General features: G+C 45.3%; 2 protein-coding genes across 13 annotated transcripts; both read left to right on the top strand.

Moving 5' to 3' along the window:
- Positions 1 to 70: 70 nt before the first annotated feature.
- LOC6737353 (otoferlin) lies at positions 71 to 6,284 on the top strand. 5 transcript variants are annotated; one of them, XM_016169918.3, is made up of 14 exons: positions 71 to 382; positions 452 to 810; positions 860 to 983; positions 1,047 to 1,224; positions 1,273 to 1,721; positions 1,784 to 3,030; positions 3,084 to 3,255; positions 3,309 to 4,527; positions 4,589 to 4,725; positions 4,994 to 5,175; positions 5,289 to 5,409; positions 5,520 to 5,810; positions 5,869 to 5,969; positions 6,037 to 6,177. In XM_016169918.3, coding segments are annotated over exons 1-14 (4,881 nt in total). In that variant the 5' UTR covers positions 71 to 82; the 3' UTR covers positions 6,038 to 6,177. The 5 variants fall into 5 exon arrangements, with proteins under 5 accessions (XP_016031085.1, XP_016031087.1, XP_002084191.2 ...); XM_016169920.3 differs by having other exon boundaries at positions 72 to 382; positions 860 to 962; positions 1,026 to 1,224; positions 6,034 to 6,284; XM_002084155.4 differs by having other exon boundaries at positions 72 to 382; positions 6,034 to 6,284.
- A 1,974-nt stretch (positions 6,285 to 8,258) lies between these two features.
- LOC6737351 (transient receptor potential cation channel subfamily A member 1) lies at positions 8,259 to 17,740 on the top strand. Of its 8 annotated transcripts, XM_016169922.3 has the most exons (17): positions 8,461 to 8,712; positions 9,136 to 9,291; positions 10,579 to 10,770; positions 11,424 to 11,580; positions 11,636 to 11,726; positions 11,798 to 11,993; positions 12,351 to 12,458; positions 13,220 to 13,408; positions 13,828 to 14,056; positions 14,131 to 14,711; positions 14,777 to 15,091; positions 15,190 to 15,300; positions 15,811 to 16,031; positions 16,086 to 16,563; positions 16,617 to 16,779; positions 16,838 to 17,110; positions 17,174 to 17,740. In XM_016169922.3, the coding sequence occupies exons 1-17, from the start codon at positions 8,578 to 8,580 to the stop codon at positions 17,467 to 17,469; spliced, it is 3,891 nt and encodes a 1,296-aa protein (XP_016031078.2). In that variant the 5' UTR covers positions 8,461 to 8,577; the 3' UTR covers positions 17,470 to 17,740. The 8 variants fall into 8 exon arrangements, with proteins under 8 accessions (XP_039149177.1, XP_016031078.2, XP_016031081.2 ...); XM_016169925.3 differs by lacking the exons at positions 10,579 to 10,770; positions 15,190 to 15,300 and adding an exon at positions 15,524 to 15,631; XM_039293241.2 differs by lacking the exon at positions 10,579 to 10,770 and having other exon boundaries at positions 8,462 to 8,712.
- Positions 17,741 to 17,815: the final 75 nt, after the last annotated feature.

Here is a 17,815-nt window from a genome sequence, read left to right as displayed (position 1 = left end):
CTACAACGAGTAACGGGAATACAATTTTTTGTTGGATTTTTATTTTAAAGCATAATATATCCGGACTTAAACGAACCAAGCCATGAGCCTTTGCTCATTCGAAGCACTGAAAAGCCGTTGCACTTGCTTTCCATTCAAATTTCGGGGCGATTTTGAAAATGTCTATTCCCGTGACCCGTTTCCTAGTCGAGTTGGTCAGATAATGAGTTACATGGAGGACTGTTTCGCAGGTGCCCCGCAGGAGTTTCTCATCTGCATCACGGTGCACAAGGCAGCGCAAGTGGGAGTGACCTCCGGCGAGCTGTACGTGCGGATTAGCCTGGACAAAATGACGAAGAGCACCAAGTCCTTTCCGAATACCGAAAATCCTTTCTTCAATGAGGTGTGTTTTGATGGGAATTCTGTGTATACAAATACATTTTTTAAAGGTATTCCATTTACGCATCCTCAGTACTTCGTTTTTGAGTTCCATTGTACGCTAACGGAACTCCTGCGGCTAACTATCCTTTTTGAGCTAAAGAAACACATGACCTATAAGAAAAATGTGGTAGTGGGTGAGCTGCTGGTGGATCTACACAGCGTGTGGAACCAGACCAATCATGGTTACTTTAAGAAGTGGGGTCGTCTGGAAGCACCTATTGGAGAAAACCAGACCCTAGAAAATGCCGTTGCACCTCACGGCTATTTGCAACTGGATCTGGCCATCGTATCCCAGCATAGTCCAGTGTCTTATGCCCTCGGATCTGAGGAGCAGGACACCCAAAGTCTGAACAAGTGGACGGTAGATCATGATTTTGATGATATCGAGAAGTGAGTATATATTAAACATAGATCTGTCTCACGAACCGAATACCCCTAGGAATCTCCTGACCAACGTGAACACCTTCGCTCCAAGTAATATTCGATACTTCGTCGCCTTTTACCGGGGTTACTTCATCAGGCAGAGCAACTACATGATTCAAGTATCGTTTGCCGGCTTCAATGTACTTTGCTCTCGACATTGACTTATGTTTCCGTTTCTAAAGTACAGATTCCATCCTTTCAAGGGCAAAACGCCGGTGGTCAAGAACACGTCGACGCCCGTGTGGAACTACGAGATCAACTTTGCCTGGATGTATCCGTCGGTGGCCCAGCGATTTCTCATCCTAATTTTTACCCATGAGCATCTACAATGGAAATGCGTGGCTGAGTTCGAATTGTGTCTTGAGGAGATCGCGTTTAATGGTGAGTCATGTGTGGCACGAAAGGCAGACTTGTGTAACAACTGAATAGGAACTCCTTCTCTGGGACCCACCTACTTGCATCTCTACGATCCTGTCAATCCTATGATCTATGTTGGTCGTCTTCTAATGGAACTTCGGTCTGAAATGCTAACGGAATCCCAGCCCACCCACACGCTGTCCTCCAAGACGGTGCCAGGCTTGGATGAGACCCGTTTCTGGCATGACGATGTCTATCTGATTGAGTTTCTTCCACTAATGGGTCACCACATCCTGACCTCAGGTACGGCATACAAGATCTCGGCGAGATTAGCCGAACACAGCTCGAACGTGCTGGAGGGTCAGCTAAGGACACCTTTGGATCGATTCCGGTCGGCAATGAACTCAAAGAGTTTCCGGCGGGAGGCACCTTTCCAGTCCTGCATGTTTCGAGTTCGATTGCCGGACAATCGAGCCAAGTACGAGAGTGATTTCTTCATGCTGGATATAGTCAATTATATGGTACGTCTATTGGGGTTTTCCACATTCTATTTTATTCCACTATAATTTTAAATAAATGGCAGCGTTCAGAGCTGGACACCTTCAAGCTATTTCAACGAAAATATCCACACCAGGATGATGAGCAGGCCAAATGCCTGAAGGTCATTGTGAACAGCATTTTGACCAGAATCAAGGAGGGTCTAGATGCCCACCGGTTCGACCACGACGTGCAACCAAAGCGCACCACCTGGGACATTAACCGGCAGCTGTACCTCCTCGACTATTTCGCCAAGTTGCCACTGGAACTTCAACATCTTAAGCATAAACTACGCAGCTGCTTTCTGGAACACCTGGACACCTCGATTGGTGATGTTGTTAATGAGCTTCAGCGTTTGGTAGGCGAAATCGGATCCCTTTCCAGTATGGCACGCACACAGGACGAGTGGCCAGAGTTGGTGCTTACCTTAAGTGCAAGCGGTAAGGATGTGGGTGTTTGCCGATTGAACGCCAAGCTCTTTTTGAATCTACGAAATCAGGATGCGGATCAGGAGACCCTTTGTTGGCGTCTAAAGAGCTTTTCCTTCAAGTCCGCGGGCTGTTCGCACACCTGCCCCAATTGTGGTTGCACCACGGCCATAGTATCAGGATGTTTAGCCATTGTTGTGGAACGGGAGCGAAAACAGTTTCTTTCTGTTGTCAATAAAGATTGGGCCAACATTGAGCCCATGTTGTGGCAGCTGAATCCTGAACAGACACACTTCCTCTGTCACGTTTACATACACCAAGCCAAAGTACGTCCTGGTGGTGAAAAAAAGAACATCTGTGACCCCCATCTGAGAGTCCTGTTTGCCGACCAGGCCTGTGAAACGTATACGTCTCCCGGAACTCTATCGCCCATTTGGAATGCTGTGATCACCTTTAACTGGGTGTCACTACCAGGAGGTATTGGTCTCTATCTAAGGAACCCTCCTCTTCTTTCCTTGGAATTCTACAACTCCGAACGCAGTCTACCAGAGGACCTTGTGGGCATGGGAAGCGTGGCCATGAGTGTTATTAGCGAGGATCGGGCAAGTGATTCCAATTGGGAGGATACAGGAGTATTCGCTTGCTCAAAGAATCCGTTGCGAAAGCTACAGAGATTGAAGTACTTGACTCCACCTCCTCTTAAATGGGTGCCAATTGCTAGGAAAGGAACTCTACAAGCAGAGGTTTTGATGTCAGCCGAGATCATTCAAATCTCCATGGAACCCCCTGGTCAGGATGATAAAAAGGAACCACAACTGGCAACGGGCATTCCAATGGCCATCAGGCCAAATATGCAGAATTTTGTGTAAGCTTGGTAAATATTTCGGGACACTTCTCTTAATCTATTGCCCATTACAGCTTAGAAGTTTTCTTTGTGGGTCTGCGCAATTACTCCAAGAGCAACATGAGTTCAGCTGGTAAGCGGAAAATCAATGTGATGATGGGTGATCTGGTCCTGGCCAGTGGACCCTCCACAGCACGCATCCGGAACAGCATAAACTTTTTGGTGGCCTACGCATCTGGAGTGGTTGTAAGTTCACACCGTAAAAAAGTAAGGTCCCGAATATATAGTACCCCGATCAGAGTTTGCCAGATCAACAGGATTACTGGCCGGCGATTATAGCCACCGATGTCCTTCTCTCCGGATTCAGCAGCGAGTCCACTCTGGGAGCAGCTCTCATACCCAACTCATCAAATTTCCTGCAACGCGACAGGACCCTCAAGTGTGTGTTAAAAAAAGACCAGGCTGCTGTAGAAGCTTCCACCACGGTTAGTGTGGATGAAGATGAAGATGATGAGGATGAGGAAGAGGAACTGGAATGGGAAGAGGAGGAGACCAAACCTTCCAGAATCAGCAGCTGGTGGATGCGGCTCCTCTTCGCGTTGGGTTTGCGTCCAGCTCCCTATGCCAATCGTCACGCTTTAAGGTTCCATGATGATTTGGATGACCTCGAATTGGTCGAGGAGCGGGAATTCACCTGGTGGACTAAGTTCTACAACTCGATGTATTGGAGTGCGGCCGAAATGTGCCACGAACACAAGCACCGCCTGGTTATCTACTACGAAGAGCTGGAGAAGCAGGCCCAGTTTGGATACCTCCAGGATTGGGCGGTTCCTGTCCAGTTGGTTCATGGCGTGAAGTTTAAGAAGCATGGTCCACCCAAAGAAGATATCTATGCCACCTTAAAGCTGCAACTCAAGTTGACCCCATGCCAGTGTCCGGTTCTTGAGGATCCCGGAGGTGGTGGCGACATGGTTCGCAACATGTCAAATCCCATACATCCTCGACATCAGTCCACACTACAGTCACTGGGTGAGACCGTAAAACTTTTGGTACGTGTCTATGTAGTCCAGGGCGTTCAGATGCGTCCTCGAGATGTGAAAGGAGACTCCGATTGCTATGTGAAGCTGTTCCTGGGCGGCAAGACGTTTTCCGATAGAGCCCATTTCTCACCCAACCACAGTAATCCAGTTTTCGGTCGTCTATTTGAAATGGAGGCTACGCTGCCAGGAGATCACATGCTCCAAGTCATGGTATATGATCATGACAAGATCAAGGACGAGGTGATCGGTCAGACAAACATCGATCTGGAGGATCGCTGGCGAACTAGGCATCGTGCCACAGTGGGTTTGGCCAACGAGTACACAAAGAGTGGCTATAACCACTGGCACGACGTTAAGTTGCCCTCGGAAATTCTCATAGATCTGTGCCAGAAAAGGGGCATTCAGGCCCCCTACTATTATGGTAATGTAATTGAGGTGGACGGAATGCTTTTTGGGGACGAAACTTTGATCTCGAAAGGTGGGTTACTACTAGTTCATTTTATAATCAAAGGTTCTTTTATCTGTATATAACTTTTTAGATGAGGAGCTGCAGGAGAGGCTTAGTTTAGCCGTGCTTAAGAATATGGATAAGTTGCCATCTTTCGGTTACAAATTGGTTCCCGAACATGTGGAAACCCGCTCCCTCTGCCGCGATGATTTTCCAAATGTCGAACAGGTAATAAAAACAACAAAGTGTAGGTGCAAACCTATCCCAATGCAATGACTCACTTTTAGTTAAAATATCTACAAATAGCATTGCCAATTATGGCCAAAAAGAGTGTAGAGAGCCGTTATCAATATTGTTTACCTAATCTGTGACAAATTGCATTATGAGTAATAATCATTGATAAAACATATTTCGTTTTATTTTAGATATAAAAAAGTAATATTTTCATTAGATATATTTATAATAAACCAATCGACTAATGCAACCCATTGTCCAGGGCAAACTCCAACTGTGGATAGAGCTGTTCGAGGCGAACATCTATGTGCCCAGTCCCATCGATATAACCCCTGTGCCGCCCGCGGATTTCGAGGTGCGTGTTGTGGTTAAGAATCTCGTCGGGATTCAGGCGGGCGACAAAAACATTTTTGGCAAACTAATGAGCGACGTTTACGTGATAGGGTGAGTGTGTGGGTGTGCGGGGTGAACCGGAGGGGCTGCTTATTACCCATGGGTTACAAGCGGATCTAGGTAAACGATATGCAATTACCGACGTTTTTCGCTGTACTTGGCAGATGGTGCGAGGATGAGGACAAGCGCCAATCGACCGATATCCATTACCGCTCATTTGCAGGAGATGCGGCATTTAATTGGCGCATGGTCTTCGGCCTCAAGTATTCCCCCAACGAGGACCTGGTAAGCCGTGACCTTGCCTAATTGGTCAGGGTAAACAATACCGCGGCGCCTTTTCACCATTAATTATTCCGTGGGCTCCCGTTTCTTTTTATAATTTATATATTTTATAGATGGTAATCCGGCGAAAGGCGGGGCTGCTGGAGGAAATCGAGTTCAAGAAGCCGCCTATTATCTATCTGCAGGTGTGGGATAAGGATGTGCTAACCAAGGATGAGTACCTGGCCGCCCTGGAGCTCAATCTCTCCAACATGTACGCACCGTATCCAGCTGCCCAGTTATGTAAGCCCTATCCCAAGAAGAGGAAGCGCATCAATCTCTTCAAGCGCAAGGTCATCAACGGCTGGTTTCCGCTGCAAAGTAATGCACATCCATCGCAACGCAGCCAGGCCGCAGTTCAAAATGTGAGTGTTGGTGGAATTATCCTTGGCTTGTTATCCGTGACCTCTTGAGTGATTCCAGGGCAAAATGCAGCTGAGCATCGAAGTCTGCACGGATGTGGAGGCCGTCAACCGGCCGGCTGGTCGTGGACAGGACCCACCGATGGCCTTGGAGCCGCCTTAGTAAGTTTCCACTTGTTTTTAATTCTGGCCAACTTGACAATGTTTTCTTTAAATTAACCTACAGCAGACCGGACAGCTCGTTCAATCCACTAACGCATCCTTGCAAATCCTTTCGGCACATCCTCTGGCCAGTCATTCGAAAGTATGTCCTGTGGACTTTGTTCATATTGATCGTTATCCTGGGACTGGTGCTCTTCTTTTCCAATCTGCCCGCCAAACTCATGACCATTCCATTGGAGTGAGGTCTACTTTTTATTCCTTTCTTTCCTGTTTGTTTGTTTTATTGTTGTTGTTTATATTGTTCGCTAAATTGAATTTTACCTTGCGTTTTGAAAGTTTTTCAATAAATTAGCTTGTTGTTTCTTTGCCCTGCTACTCCGTCACTTAAAAAGTAATTAATTTCATTGGCTAATAGCCATCTCCAGTGCCAAAGTGGTGAGAATGCGATAATGACTGGGACTGGGACTCAACCCCACTGAATTGTTATGACGTCGGCTTATATAAGGAGTTCAAAGGACTGCATATATATAAACATTTAAGGCTAATCAATATTTAAAATGTCGTTTAAAGTAGATAAGCAATTAGCTTTGCTGAAACAATAATAGTATTATTGTTAAAATAATATTCTTAGTAGGATGTTAAAATAGTGCGTTTAATTGGACCTATAGCTAATTTTATCGTTAAAGAGTAGATGTTCTTTCGCCTATACTTTTATATATCCCTATGCTATCTTGTACTCTATCACTTCTCCAGTTATTTCTTGAGCGAGAAGCCTTTAAAGCATCCAGAACTATCCCAGGGGCTCTCTAGTATTTCACCATGTGGGTGACAAAAGTGGCGATTCGCTTGTTTGTGGATGTTCATGTGTGCATATGGTATCTATATCGGTTTGAATGTGCCGCAGCGTTAATGTGCTAATGGCGGCAGTCGCGGCGAAACGAGACGAGTGTGACGAAAGGCTGCCATTGCTTATCAGGACCGCCCCGAACTGGTCTAAACCGTTCTGGCCGGGAAACCTATAGGGTCCAAAGGCTGCCACGTTCAGTTGGTGTCCAGCTATCGAGGCTGTCGGTTCGCAAATCACTCAGCAGGAAACTCCCAGGAATATTCGACCTCTTTGAACAAATTGTACATCAAAAGGTGCTAATTTATTTTCATAATTAAAGTGTCCGAAGTCCATCAGAGTTGTGAAAGTTTAAACACAATTTAGCTATATCCTCAAGCTCCATCCCTTTGCCTTTGCAGGCAGAGGCCAGAGTCCTTGTTCGCGTTCTTGTAGTGCTTCCTCCACGTCGCAGGAAAGGATCGAGAGTGAAACATATGGCAAGCAGCCTTAAATGCGGTTAAACTCAGTGCGAAAATACTCGGAAAATTCCTGCTGCTGTCGCAGTTGTGCCTGCTCCGTGTGCTCCGTTCTAGTCTTGGCCGAAATCAAAATCAAGTTCAAGTTCTTTAAATTCAAAGTCGATTGAAAATGTAAGTGCATCCTGTCCGCTGCTCCCCAAGAAAATACCAAACGCGCTGAGTGGAAAAACGAGCTAGGGATTGAATAGTTGGAAAGGTAAGACAAGGATTTTATTAAGTCTTTTATATTGTTTTTAGCATAGCAGTAATCTGAATAATACTTCCAACATTTTTGCAAGACCATGTAGATAATGGACTTATGACCCAAAGTAACCCCTTAAATTTCCCTTTAATTAAGGGATTTATTTACCCGATGGCCGGTCAATGTTTGCTCCAATATTTGCCCACCATCACCACTTAGACTAATCGAAAGCCTCTAATGTTGTCAACTCATCCAACTGGGTGTAGAAATAATCAGAGCTCTTTCTCTCACCTGAGGCTCAGTGCCTCTAATTTCATTAGACGGAAATCGTTCATATCATCTGATAAGTATCTCTTTAATGTAATTAAAAGTTCGATAGCCGCCTAGAAATATCTGCGTACTGTGAGAAGCCTTGCAGTTTGAATCCTTTGCTCGTCGAAAGCAGTTCGAAAATGGGGCTGGAGGAAGTTAAGTAAGTCTGGATTTACACAGGCTAGGCATTATGCAAATTTCTCCAGTCGAGTGGCGAAAATAAACAAACCATTAATTAGACAGTTCCAGTTAATGGGCCCGCGAAAGGGAGTCCCGGCTTCGATTCCCTCGGGCAGTGGCTATAAATGTGTAGAATGACAAATGGCCATTGACTTGCTAGCCAACCAAGGTATATATAGTATACATACATAGATAGATGGCTCAGTGCGTGTAAATTGGCCAAGGGTTACTGCTAAATTAGCCCTAGTTGCAGTTACGCTTCAGTTGTAGTGCGACACAGTTGTATCTAGTGGATCGTCCTCGCTCGTATCTCCTATATCTGGCGATATCATGTGACAGACGGTTTATCTTAATTGGTTTGCTGTCGGTTTACGCGTTTGCAAACCGTTTAACCCAATCAATATCTAATTAGTCCACTGATTGCTGCCCAGCCCGATGATGTGTGATAAGTTGCGAAATACAAACGAGCCACTAACCAGCGCGTACAGTCGCGACCAGCGGCCCTTTACGATTACAGCTCCGGCCACGGCCACGGATCGCAACCAGAGTTCCAAGAGCACCAGCTCCGGGATGCCCAAGCTATACAACGGAGTCTACAGCGGCCAGTGCGGCGCCCTATCGCCACCTGACCTCATGGAGGCCCAGCCGAAGCTACTTCCCAAGCCAAGGAGCAGCAGCAGCGGCAGCACCGGCCGGAACAGCAAGGTATGTATTTGGCTTAAAAATTTGTATTTTTTGTTTTTATAACAGAGATAACTTTTATTTAACATCTGACCTAGTTGAACAATAACTAAGTGTTGTGTGGGAACGTTAACTTAAGGGATACATTTGTTTTTTTGGGGGGGGGGGGACATTCTCTTGAGGGAGAATTCACCATTTGATGAGTTCGAGGTGGTGTCTTTATTGCTCAGCTCATGTTAATATTGGTAATAAAGCAGTTTGAACTTATAAAAATATTTTAATTATATTCTAAATTAAGAAGTGAAGTGGATTAAATATACTAGACCTATTCGAACTTCAGTTCGAACTCGTTGGATAATAATCAATTTTATAATTAGCCAGCACGTATATATAATTTATGACTTAACATAACTTAACTGGCTTAACCATTTTGACATCTCTTTACAGTATTGGATATTTTCAATGATAATCGAGCGCAGTGCGGGTCCCAAGCGGATTGAAATCGATGGCGATGATGCGGACACGCCGCTGGAGGCCATCCTGCCAGCCGAACCGCCGGCGGAGGTCTGCCTCTTGCGTGACAGCCCCTTCAGGATATTGCGGGTGAGTAGATCCAGAATGGGTTCCATGCAGGTGCGGGCCGGCAATTCTCCAAAGTGAAGACCCGAGGCAATTCCCGCAGCGAGAGTCATGATAAATGCTTCTCCATGTGCTCCTAGCCTCGTGTTTTGAATGTTCGAGAAGCGGCCAAGGAAGCTCAAAAGAGATTATTTAATAAAATGTCAATAAAACAGACATTTCTATAACATTTAAGCAAATATAAGTTATAATAAGCAGTTAACATATCCATTGCGAATATTTTTACCTAGAAGTGATTAGCGCAACAAGTCTTTTTCACATTCAGCGCCTGAGAAAGAAAGATTGAAATTGAAACCAAAATTGACCGGCGAGTTCAACAAAATAACACGAAGCACATCCTTCGCCAAAGGACCTGTGTCACACGCACCCGAAGTTGCCGCCAGTTGGCTATAAAAGCAAGACTGTTTGGTCCGAGATTTTAGTCATTCAGCGACTCTTCCCGCGTGGACTCAACCTTTTTTTTCCTCTGGATATTTACTCTCCGTCGAGCTTACCAAAAATCAAGTTAACTTGGCAGCAAATCAGTGGCACAGAAATTTCATTTATTACATTTGTGGCAGTTAACTAACTCAATAACGACTTGTGCAACAGAAAGAAAGTTTATACACAAAACCGTGCAACATCAAGGATATTTTACACATTTAAAATTCGTATGACAAGTGAACGCGATTAATACATTCCACAGTACAAATATAACATTAAATATACAAAATATTGCTCAAATAGTGATAACAACTGAACTTGATTTTTTTAAACATTTATGAAAGTTTTTCACAATATATACACAAAGAAATACAACAAATGTTTATCGGATAAACAAAACTGCAATTTAAGAAACGTACGCATATCAAAGCTGCAAGTTTTCTGATTATCGCAATCTAATTGAGTTTCGATCGGAATTAAAACACCAAACGAACTGCAAAACAGAGCTGAATTCATAAGCAGAGCAAAAGGACTCAGTTCATAAGTTGGCATAACCAAGCTACAAGCTGTCGTAACGAAACGCTATTTCTGGAATGCAAAACGCATTCTAATTGAATGTCCACTGGCATTAAGGAGCCATTGAGTCACCCACATAAAGGCAGGAAATCAAAACTGAATTCAGAAGGCACAAGGCGAACGCATATGGAAATCATATTGGAATAAATCCATAACAAGTCAAGGCTCTCTCGAAACTTCGTCCGATGTTGCCAGCTGAGCTGTAAGGACAATAAGAGTTAATCCACTAACTAAACACAAATGTAATTAAAGTCGACAATGACTTCGGGCGACAAGGAGACTCCTAAAAGGGAAGACTTCGCCAGTGCGCTGCGATTCTTGATGGGCGGCTGTGCCCGCGAACCGGAAATGACTGCAATGGCGCCGCTTAACCTGCCCAAAAAGTGGGCACGCATCCTGCGTATGTCCTCGACGCCAAAGATACCAATCGTGGACTATCTGGAGGTAAAACTGCTGCCGGCGAACTCATTCAATTAGCCACGAGCGAATCACAAAATGACCTCTCTGGGGGGGCTAAAAGTTTCATTTCACCCCCTCCTTTTAAGTGATTCACAGAATTTTACTCCTGGACATTTCTAGAAAAACGCTGTTCAATACAGTGTTTTCAAATTCATTTTTATGAAGAAAACAGGAAAGGCAATAAGACAATCAAATTACTCAGTCGCCGGAAGGCGTTAATGTCCTAAAATCTATTGACATTTTGCTGTAAGACGATGTTTTGCACTTTCTTTGCTTTGCACTACGAAAGGCAAACAGAAAGTTCTTAGAGAAAGTAAATGAAACTAAAAGAACTTCGCCTTGAACTAGCAAAGCACCTTTATATATACAAAAATTAAAAGGAAAAATAAATTGCATGCAAAAGAATTTTGTATTGTTATGAAATTTTAATTTATTGACCCGAAGGAAGTTAAAGACTCGGAATACTCTGTTCCTCTAGCTCCAAACAAGATTTTAAAATCAGTTCTTAAAAATTTAGTTTTAAAAATTAAAATGTTCTCCTAATTAATTATTTTTGCCAGTGCTGGCAGACCAAACAGAGCTTAGTGTTTTAATTGATGTTGCTGCAAAGTGAGAGACACCTGTTTTTCCTGTTTCAGGCTGCTGAGTCCGGAAACCTTGACGACTTCAAGCGACTCTTCATGGCGGACAACTCGCGCATAGCTTTAAAGGATGCGAAAGGACGAACGGCTGCCCATCAGGCGGCGGCCCGTAATAGGGTTAACATTTTGCGGTACATTCGCGACCAGAATGGCGGTAAGTGTGCGGATAAAGCCATTAAGCAGGACTCCTTATCAAGCGTGATTTACAGACTTTAATGCGAAGGATAATGCCGGCAATACCCCGCTCCACATCGCCGTGGAGAGCGATGCCTACGACGCTCTGGACTATCTATTGTCCATGTAAGTGGCTCAACCATGGTTGATTTAGCCCGAGATTGAACTTTAAAATATCCTGCCGACAATCCTTACAGCCCAGTGGATACGGGAGTGCTGAACGAGAAGAAGCAGGCCCCAGTGCACCTGGCCACCGAGCTGAACAAAGTGAAATCCCTTCGGGTGATGGGTCAGTACCGCAATGTCATCGATATCCAGCAGGGCGGCGAGCATGGACGCACCGCTCTGCACTTGGCGGCCATCTACGATCACGAGGAGTGCGCTCGCATCCTGGTAAGTGGTGTGAGTTTTGGCCAATCGCTTCATTTGATTATTTTTTACGTTCGGCCTTGCTTTTGTATTTACTCATGCATTTTATTTGCATTGGTTTGATTTATATTAAGCCATTAATCAACTTGATTCACCCAACACCGCCCTCTTGTAAAACACACTCATCCGTACAAAAGTTTAATTTATCATAGAGAACATGAAAAATAAAGGTTGGTATACGCAGTAGAAGAAAATTGAAATTGTTTTGCCTGCTTTTATACTAGACCCAAATATCAAAGAGTGTGTGTGTGTGTTCCTAGTGCTAGCATATTATATTAGACGCATTTATATTTGTTTACAATAACTCATCGTATCTTCCAGATAACTGAGTTCGATGCATGCCCACGTAAGCCCTGTAACAATGGTTATTATCCCATACACGAAGCGGCCAAGAATGCCAGCTCAAAGACAATGGAGGTCTTCTTCCAGGCAAGTTATCCCTTCCGTTTTCCGATTCGCACTTGTCCCAGCTGCATGCTACAACTACGAGTATGTCATCTCATCCAGCTTTGATCCTATTGTGGAAGCTATCCCCATTGGACACTGACCCGATTTGCTTGATTCCTTCAACTCCTACCCCTCTTACATAGCCCCCCATCCCATCCAGACCTGTCGTGCACTCTCTTCGGTTTTGGGTTTATTTTTATTTGGTTTTTGATTTTGCTTTGCTCCCTGATTGAAGTTGCGTATACGCCGCGTTGTCAGCGACCTCTTTAAAAAGTATCAAATTTGTTATGGGTCACTCTGCCGCTGTCGAGAGTTGGATGGCATGGAGAATAACATGTTTTCCACAAAATTTTAAGCTGCAGAAAAATATCAGATGTTGGATAACTCAGGCGGGGTCGGTCATTCACTTTGGTCAACAGTTTTCTGGTCGCCTTGATTGTTTTGATTGCTTTTCTTGATTTGATTTATTTAAATACGTAATCGATATATAATCGATATATAATCGTATATAAGTAATGTTCTTTAGCTTAGACTGCACTTGTTCAAGTTTTTTAACAGTAATTTAATCTTTTGTGTAGCTATTGTTATTAATATATTGACACCTGCTTTTAAAAGCTGGCTTAAGACCTTTGAGGATTAATACGAGAACGGTGACGCAAAGAACTCCACTAATTTCTTTTTTTTTTTCCACAAATAAATCTCGGCCGGAATGAGCTCATCTAATGTTTTCATCCATTTTACAGTGGGGCGAGCAGCGCGGCTGCACCCGCGAGGAGATGATATCCTTCTACGACTCGGAGGGCAATGTGCCGCTCCATTCGGCTGTCCATGGTGGCGACATCAAGGCTGTGGAGCTGTGCCTCAAGTCCGGGGCCAAGATATCCACGCAGCAACACGATCTCTCGACGCCAGTGCACCTGGCTTGTGCCCAGGTGAGTGTATGCTCTGGATGCACAGGTGTGCTGCTGACTGGGAAATCCTTCAGCGGCGACCAACTGACAGGCTGCCAAGCAATTGAAAACTCTCATATTTCCACGTGGAGTTGAGCAAACAAAGCGTTCTTGGCCAGTAAGCGAAAGGAAAACAGCATTAAACCATATCCAATGGGCGGTGAAAAGTGGCTGTGTGGTTTCCTTTCGGTCTCCTTCGGTTCGCCTCGTGTCTTGGTGTCCTTAGCTGACTTTAATTTGACAAATTCTTATGCAAATTCACTAAGAAGAACGTGACTTTGCCGTTAACAAAACAAAGCACTTTCCATGTTGGGGAAATACATACTACGGATGAATGATTCCGACATGGTTCTCCATTTCTATTTCCATTTCTTGTTCTGTTTTTTTTTTCTTTTGTCTAGGGAGCCATCGACATTGTGAAGCTCATGTTCGAGATGCAGCCAATGGAGAAGCGACTATGTCTGAGTTGCACGGATGTGCAGAAGATGACGCCGCTGCACTGCGCCTCCATGTTCGATCATCCGGACATCGTGTCCTATCTGGTGGCCGAGGGAGCGGACATCAATGCCCTGGACAAGGAGCACCGCTCTCCGTTGCTCCTGGCGGCATCGCGTAGCGGTTGGAAAACAGGTGAGCATAGTTAACCCATGGTTTTCCTATCAAAGCTATCTTTACTATGGAAAATTGTCTTCCTATTATTCCAGTTCACCTCCTGATTCGCCTGGGGGCGTGCATTAGTGTCAAGGACGCCGCTGCCCGCAATGTGCTGCACTTCGTCATCATGAACGGCGGCCGGCTGACGGACTTCGCCGAGCAGGTGGCCAACTGCCAGACGCAGGCGCAGCTGAAGCTGCTGCTCAACGAGAAGGACAGCATGGGCTGCTCGCCGCTGCACTACGCCAGTCGGGATGGGCACATCCGGTCGCTGGAGAACCTCATTCGACTGGGAGCCTGCATCAACCTGAAGAACAACAATAACGAGAGTCCGCTGCACTTTGCCGCTCGCTACGGAAGGTACAATACGGTGCGGCAGCTCTTGGACTCCGAGAAGGGATCCTTCATTATCAACGAAAGTGACGGTGCAGGCATGACACCACTGCACATATCCTCGCAGCAAGGACACACACGAGTGGTGCAGCTGCTGCTCAATCGAGGAGCCCTGCTCCATCGGGACCACACCGGACGCAATCCACTCCAGCTAGCCGCCATGTCCGGATACACCGAGACCATCGAGCTGCTGCACTCGGTGCACTCGCATCTGCTCGATCAGGTGGACAAGGATGGGGTGAGTGACAATACTTGGCAACTGGTGAATCAAGATAACCATTAACAATGGGTAATCTCCATCAGAACACCGCCCTCCACCTGGCCACCATGGAGAATAAGCCCCATGCGATCTCCGTGCTGATGTCTATGGGCTGCAAGCTGGTCTACAACGTTCTGGACATGAGTGCCATTGACTATGCCATCTACTACAAGTATCCGGAGGCTGCCCTGGCCATGGTCACCCACGAGGAGCGGGCCAACGAGGTGATGGCTCTGCGTTCCGACAAGCATCCGTGCGTGACCCTCGCCCTGATTGCCTCCATGCCCAAGGTATTCGAGGCGGTGCAGGACAAGTGCATTACCAAGGCCAACTGCAAGAAGGACTCGAAGAGTTTCTACGTAAGTTTGTCGTTTTCCCAGGGTGAAGCCCAATCATCATCTCATTCCATCGAAGCTAATTGATTTCTATTCGCCCCCATTGACATCGCCGTGACCAGATCAAGTACTCTTTCGCATTCTTGCAATGCCCCTTTATGTTTGCCAAGATTGATGAGAAAACCGGAGAGTCGATTACGACCGCCAGTCCCATTCCGTTGCCGGCTTTGAATGTAAGCGGAAACTGGAATCCTTCCCAGATCTGTTGCATGCGTGTTTTTTTTAGTGTTGCTCCTCCTCCTTCCTGGTCTTGATACATGATCTTGGGGTTACTGTGGGCTGGGATGTAGCACACAATCGAATATAAAATGAGGTTTAGCGGGCACATCATGATTCATAATTCATATTAATGGCTAAGATCCATACATCGATACTCATTACTTGGTTACCATCCAGATAAAATATTCGTTTTGGCCCTACCAAAAGACACCCGAACAGATTGAGGCCAAGCGCAAAGAGTTCAATGACCCCAAGTGGCGACCCGCGCCTTTGGCCGTGGTGAACGTGAGTGTCCCCGAACTCTCTTAAAGATCACAGAGCTCTGCAATTGTGTATCGTCCCCCAAACTAACCCACTAACCGACTCACTTTCCGGCTTTTGTATCTTGTATGTCGTGTGCGTGTTTATTCAAATATATCTTTCAAATTACTAATATATACATTCCCTTTTAATCAATCGATCAGACCATGGTAACCCATGGCAGGGTGGAGCTGCTGGCCCACCCGCTCAGCCAGAAGTATCTGCAGATGAAGTGGAACTCGTACGGCAAGTATTTTCACCTGGCCAACCTGCTGATCTACTCGATATTCCTGGTCTTTGTAACCATCTACTCCTCGCTGATGATGAACAACATTGAATTGAAGGCTGGAGACAACAAGACGATGAGTCAATACTGCAATATGGGGTGAGTTGAGATCATTGTTACATAAAAACATATAGCAACATCTCCCTTTTTCAGATGGGAGCAGCTGACCATGAATCTCTCCCAGAACCCGTCGGTGGCATCCCAGATTCGTTTGGATTCCTGCGAGGAGCGTATAAATAGAACCACTGCAATACTTTTCTGTGCGGTGGTCATCGTGGTCTATATACTGCTCAACTCGATGCGGGAACTAATACAGATATACCAGCAGAAATTGCACTACATCCTGGAGACAGTTAATTTGATATCCTGGGTGCTGTACATCTCGGCTTTGGTGATGGTGACACCGGCATTTCAGCCGGATGGAGGAATCAATACCATTCATTACTCAGCCGCTTCAATAGCAGTGTTTCTGTCCTGGTTCCGATTGCTGCTGTTCCTGCAAAGATTCGACCAGGTCGGCATCTATGTGGTCATGTTCTTGGAGATTCTGCAGACGCTCATAAAAGTGCTGATGGTATTCTCCATACTGATAATCGCCTTTGGTCTGGCATTCTATATACTACTTTCAAAGGTAGGTGCTTTAATTTGGTTTTTTCGAGTGATAGTTTCCTACTTTTCCCTTAGATTATTGACCCCCAACCGAACCACTTGTCCTTCTCCAACATACCCATGTCCTTGCTGCGAACTTTCTCAATGATGCTGGGCGAGCTGGACTTTGTGGGTACCTATGTGAACACCTACTATCGGGATCAGTTGAAGGTGCCCATGACATCCTTCTTGATTTTGAGTAAGTACCAGTTATAGCATTACTTTTCCTTTAATTAATATCAAACTTATTATGTCAGGTGTCTTTATGATCCTTATGCCCATTCTGCTGATGAACTTGCTCATCGGTTTGGCCGTTGGCGATATTGAGTCAGTGCGTCGCAATGCCCAGCTCAAGAGGCTGGCCATGCAAGTGGTGCTCCACACTGAGCTGGAGAGGAAGTTGCCCCATGTCTGGCTGCAGCGAGTGGACAAGATGGAGCTGATTGAGTATCCCAATGAAACCAAGTGCAAGCTGGGCTTCTGCGATTTCATTCTGCGCAAGTGGTTCTCGAATCCATTCACCGAGGATTGTAAGTTGTCTGGAAAAAGATCTGGTACTAGGTCCATCCAATACACTTCCAACTTCTATGCAGCCTCCATGGACGTCATCTCCTTCGACAACAACGATGACTACATCAACGCGGAATTGGAACGGCAGAGGCGAAAGTTGCGCGACATTAGTCGCATGCTGGAGCAGCAGCACCAGCTGGTTCGGCTCATTGTCCAAAAGATGGAGATCAAGACGGAGGCGGATGACGTGGACGAGGGTATATCCCCAAACGAGCTGCGATCCGTGGTGGGCCTGAGATCGGCAGGCGGAAATCGATGGAATTCGCCTCGAGTCCGAAATAAGCTCCGAGCCGCGTTGAGCTTCAACAAGAGCATGTAGATCCCTTCGTTTGAATGGACTTGGCTTTATAACGAAATCTGTGTATCGTCCTTAGTAGAAAAATTTCACCATTTTTAATATATCTCTATGTGTGTGTAATTCGTTGTCCCACAGTGACGTGGATCGTGTGTGTATGTGAAGATCGTATTGTGTGAGGTCCTTAAAGGAATAATACATCGAATTTATAGGCAAGGATCATGGGCTGTTCTCGTAACTTGATTAAGCTGTGGAATTCAACAGATCTATTGTAGTTTTAAATGCAATTTGCAAAAGTGTGTACTGTTATTTGGATGTCTTTTAAAAAGTATATAAAATAAAATCATATTAACCAGAAAAACAGCATACA

This window comes from Drosophila simulans, chromosome 3L, assembly GCF_016746395.2.
Source record: "Drosophila simulans strain w501 chromosome 3L, Prin_Dsim_3.1, whole genome shotgun sequence".
NCBI classification, from domain to species: domain Eukaryota; kingdom Metazoa; phylum Arthropoda; class Insecta; order Diptera; family Drosophilidae; genus Drosophila; species Drosophila simulans.
This window is presented reverse-complemented; position numbering and strand designations above follow the sequence as displayed.

Bases quoted from the DNA above. Each gene is read 5' to 3' on its own strand.
- LOC6737353 (XM_016169920.3), top strand. From the start codon at position 83: ATGAGCCTTTGCTCATTCGAAGCACTGAAAAGCCGTTGCACTTGCTTT. The intron at 5,176-5,288 runs GTGAGTGTGTGG...TGTACTTGGCAG, and splicing joins AGCGACGTTTACGTGATAGG to ATGGTGCGAGGATGAGGACA. The intron at 5,811-5,868 runs GTGAGTGTTGGT...GAGTGATTCCAG, and splicing joins GCCAGGCCGCAGTTCAAAAT to GGCAAAATGCAGCTGAGCAT.
- LOC6737351 (XM_016169922.3), top strand. From the start codon at position 8,578: ATGCCCAAGCTATACAACGGAGTCTACAGCGGCCAGTGCGGCGCCCTA. The intron at 12,459-13,219 runs GCAAGTTATCCC...TCCATTTTACAG, and splicing joins CAATGGAGGTCTTCTTCCAG to TGGGGCGAGCAGCGCGGCTG. The intron at 16,780-16,837 runs GTAAGTACCAGT...TTATTATGTCAG, and splicing joins GACATCCTTCTTGATTTTGA to GTGTCTTTATGATCCTTATG.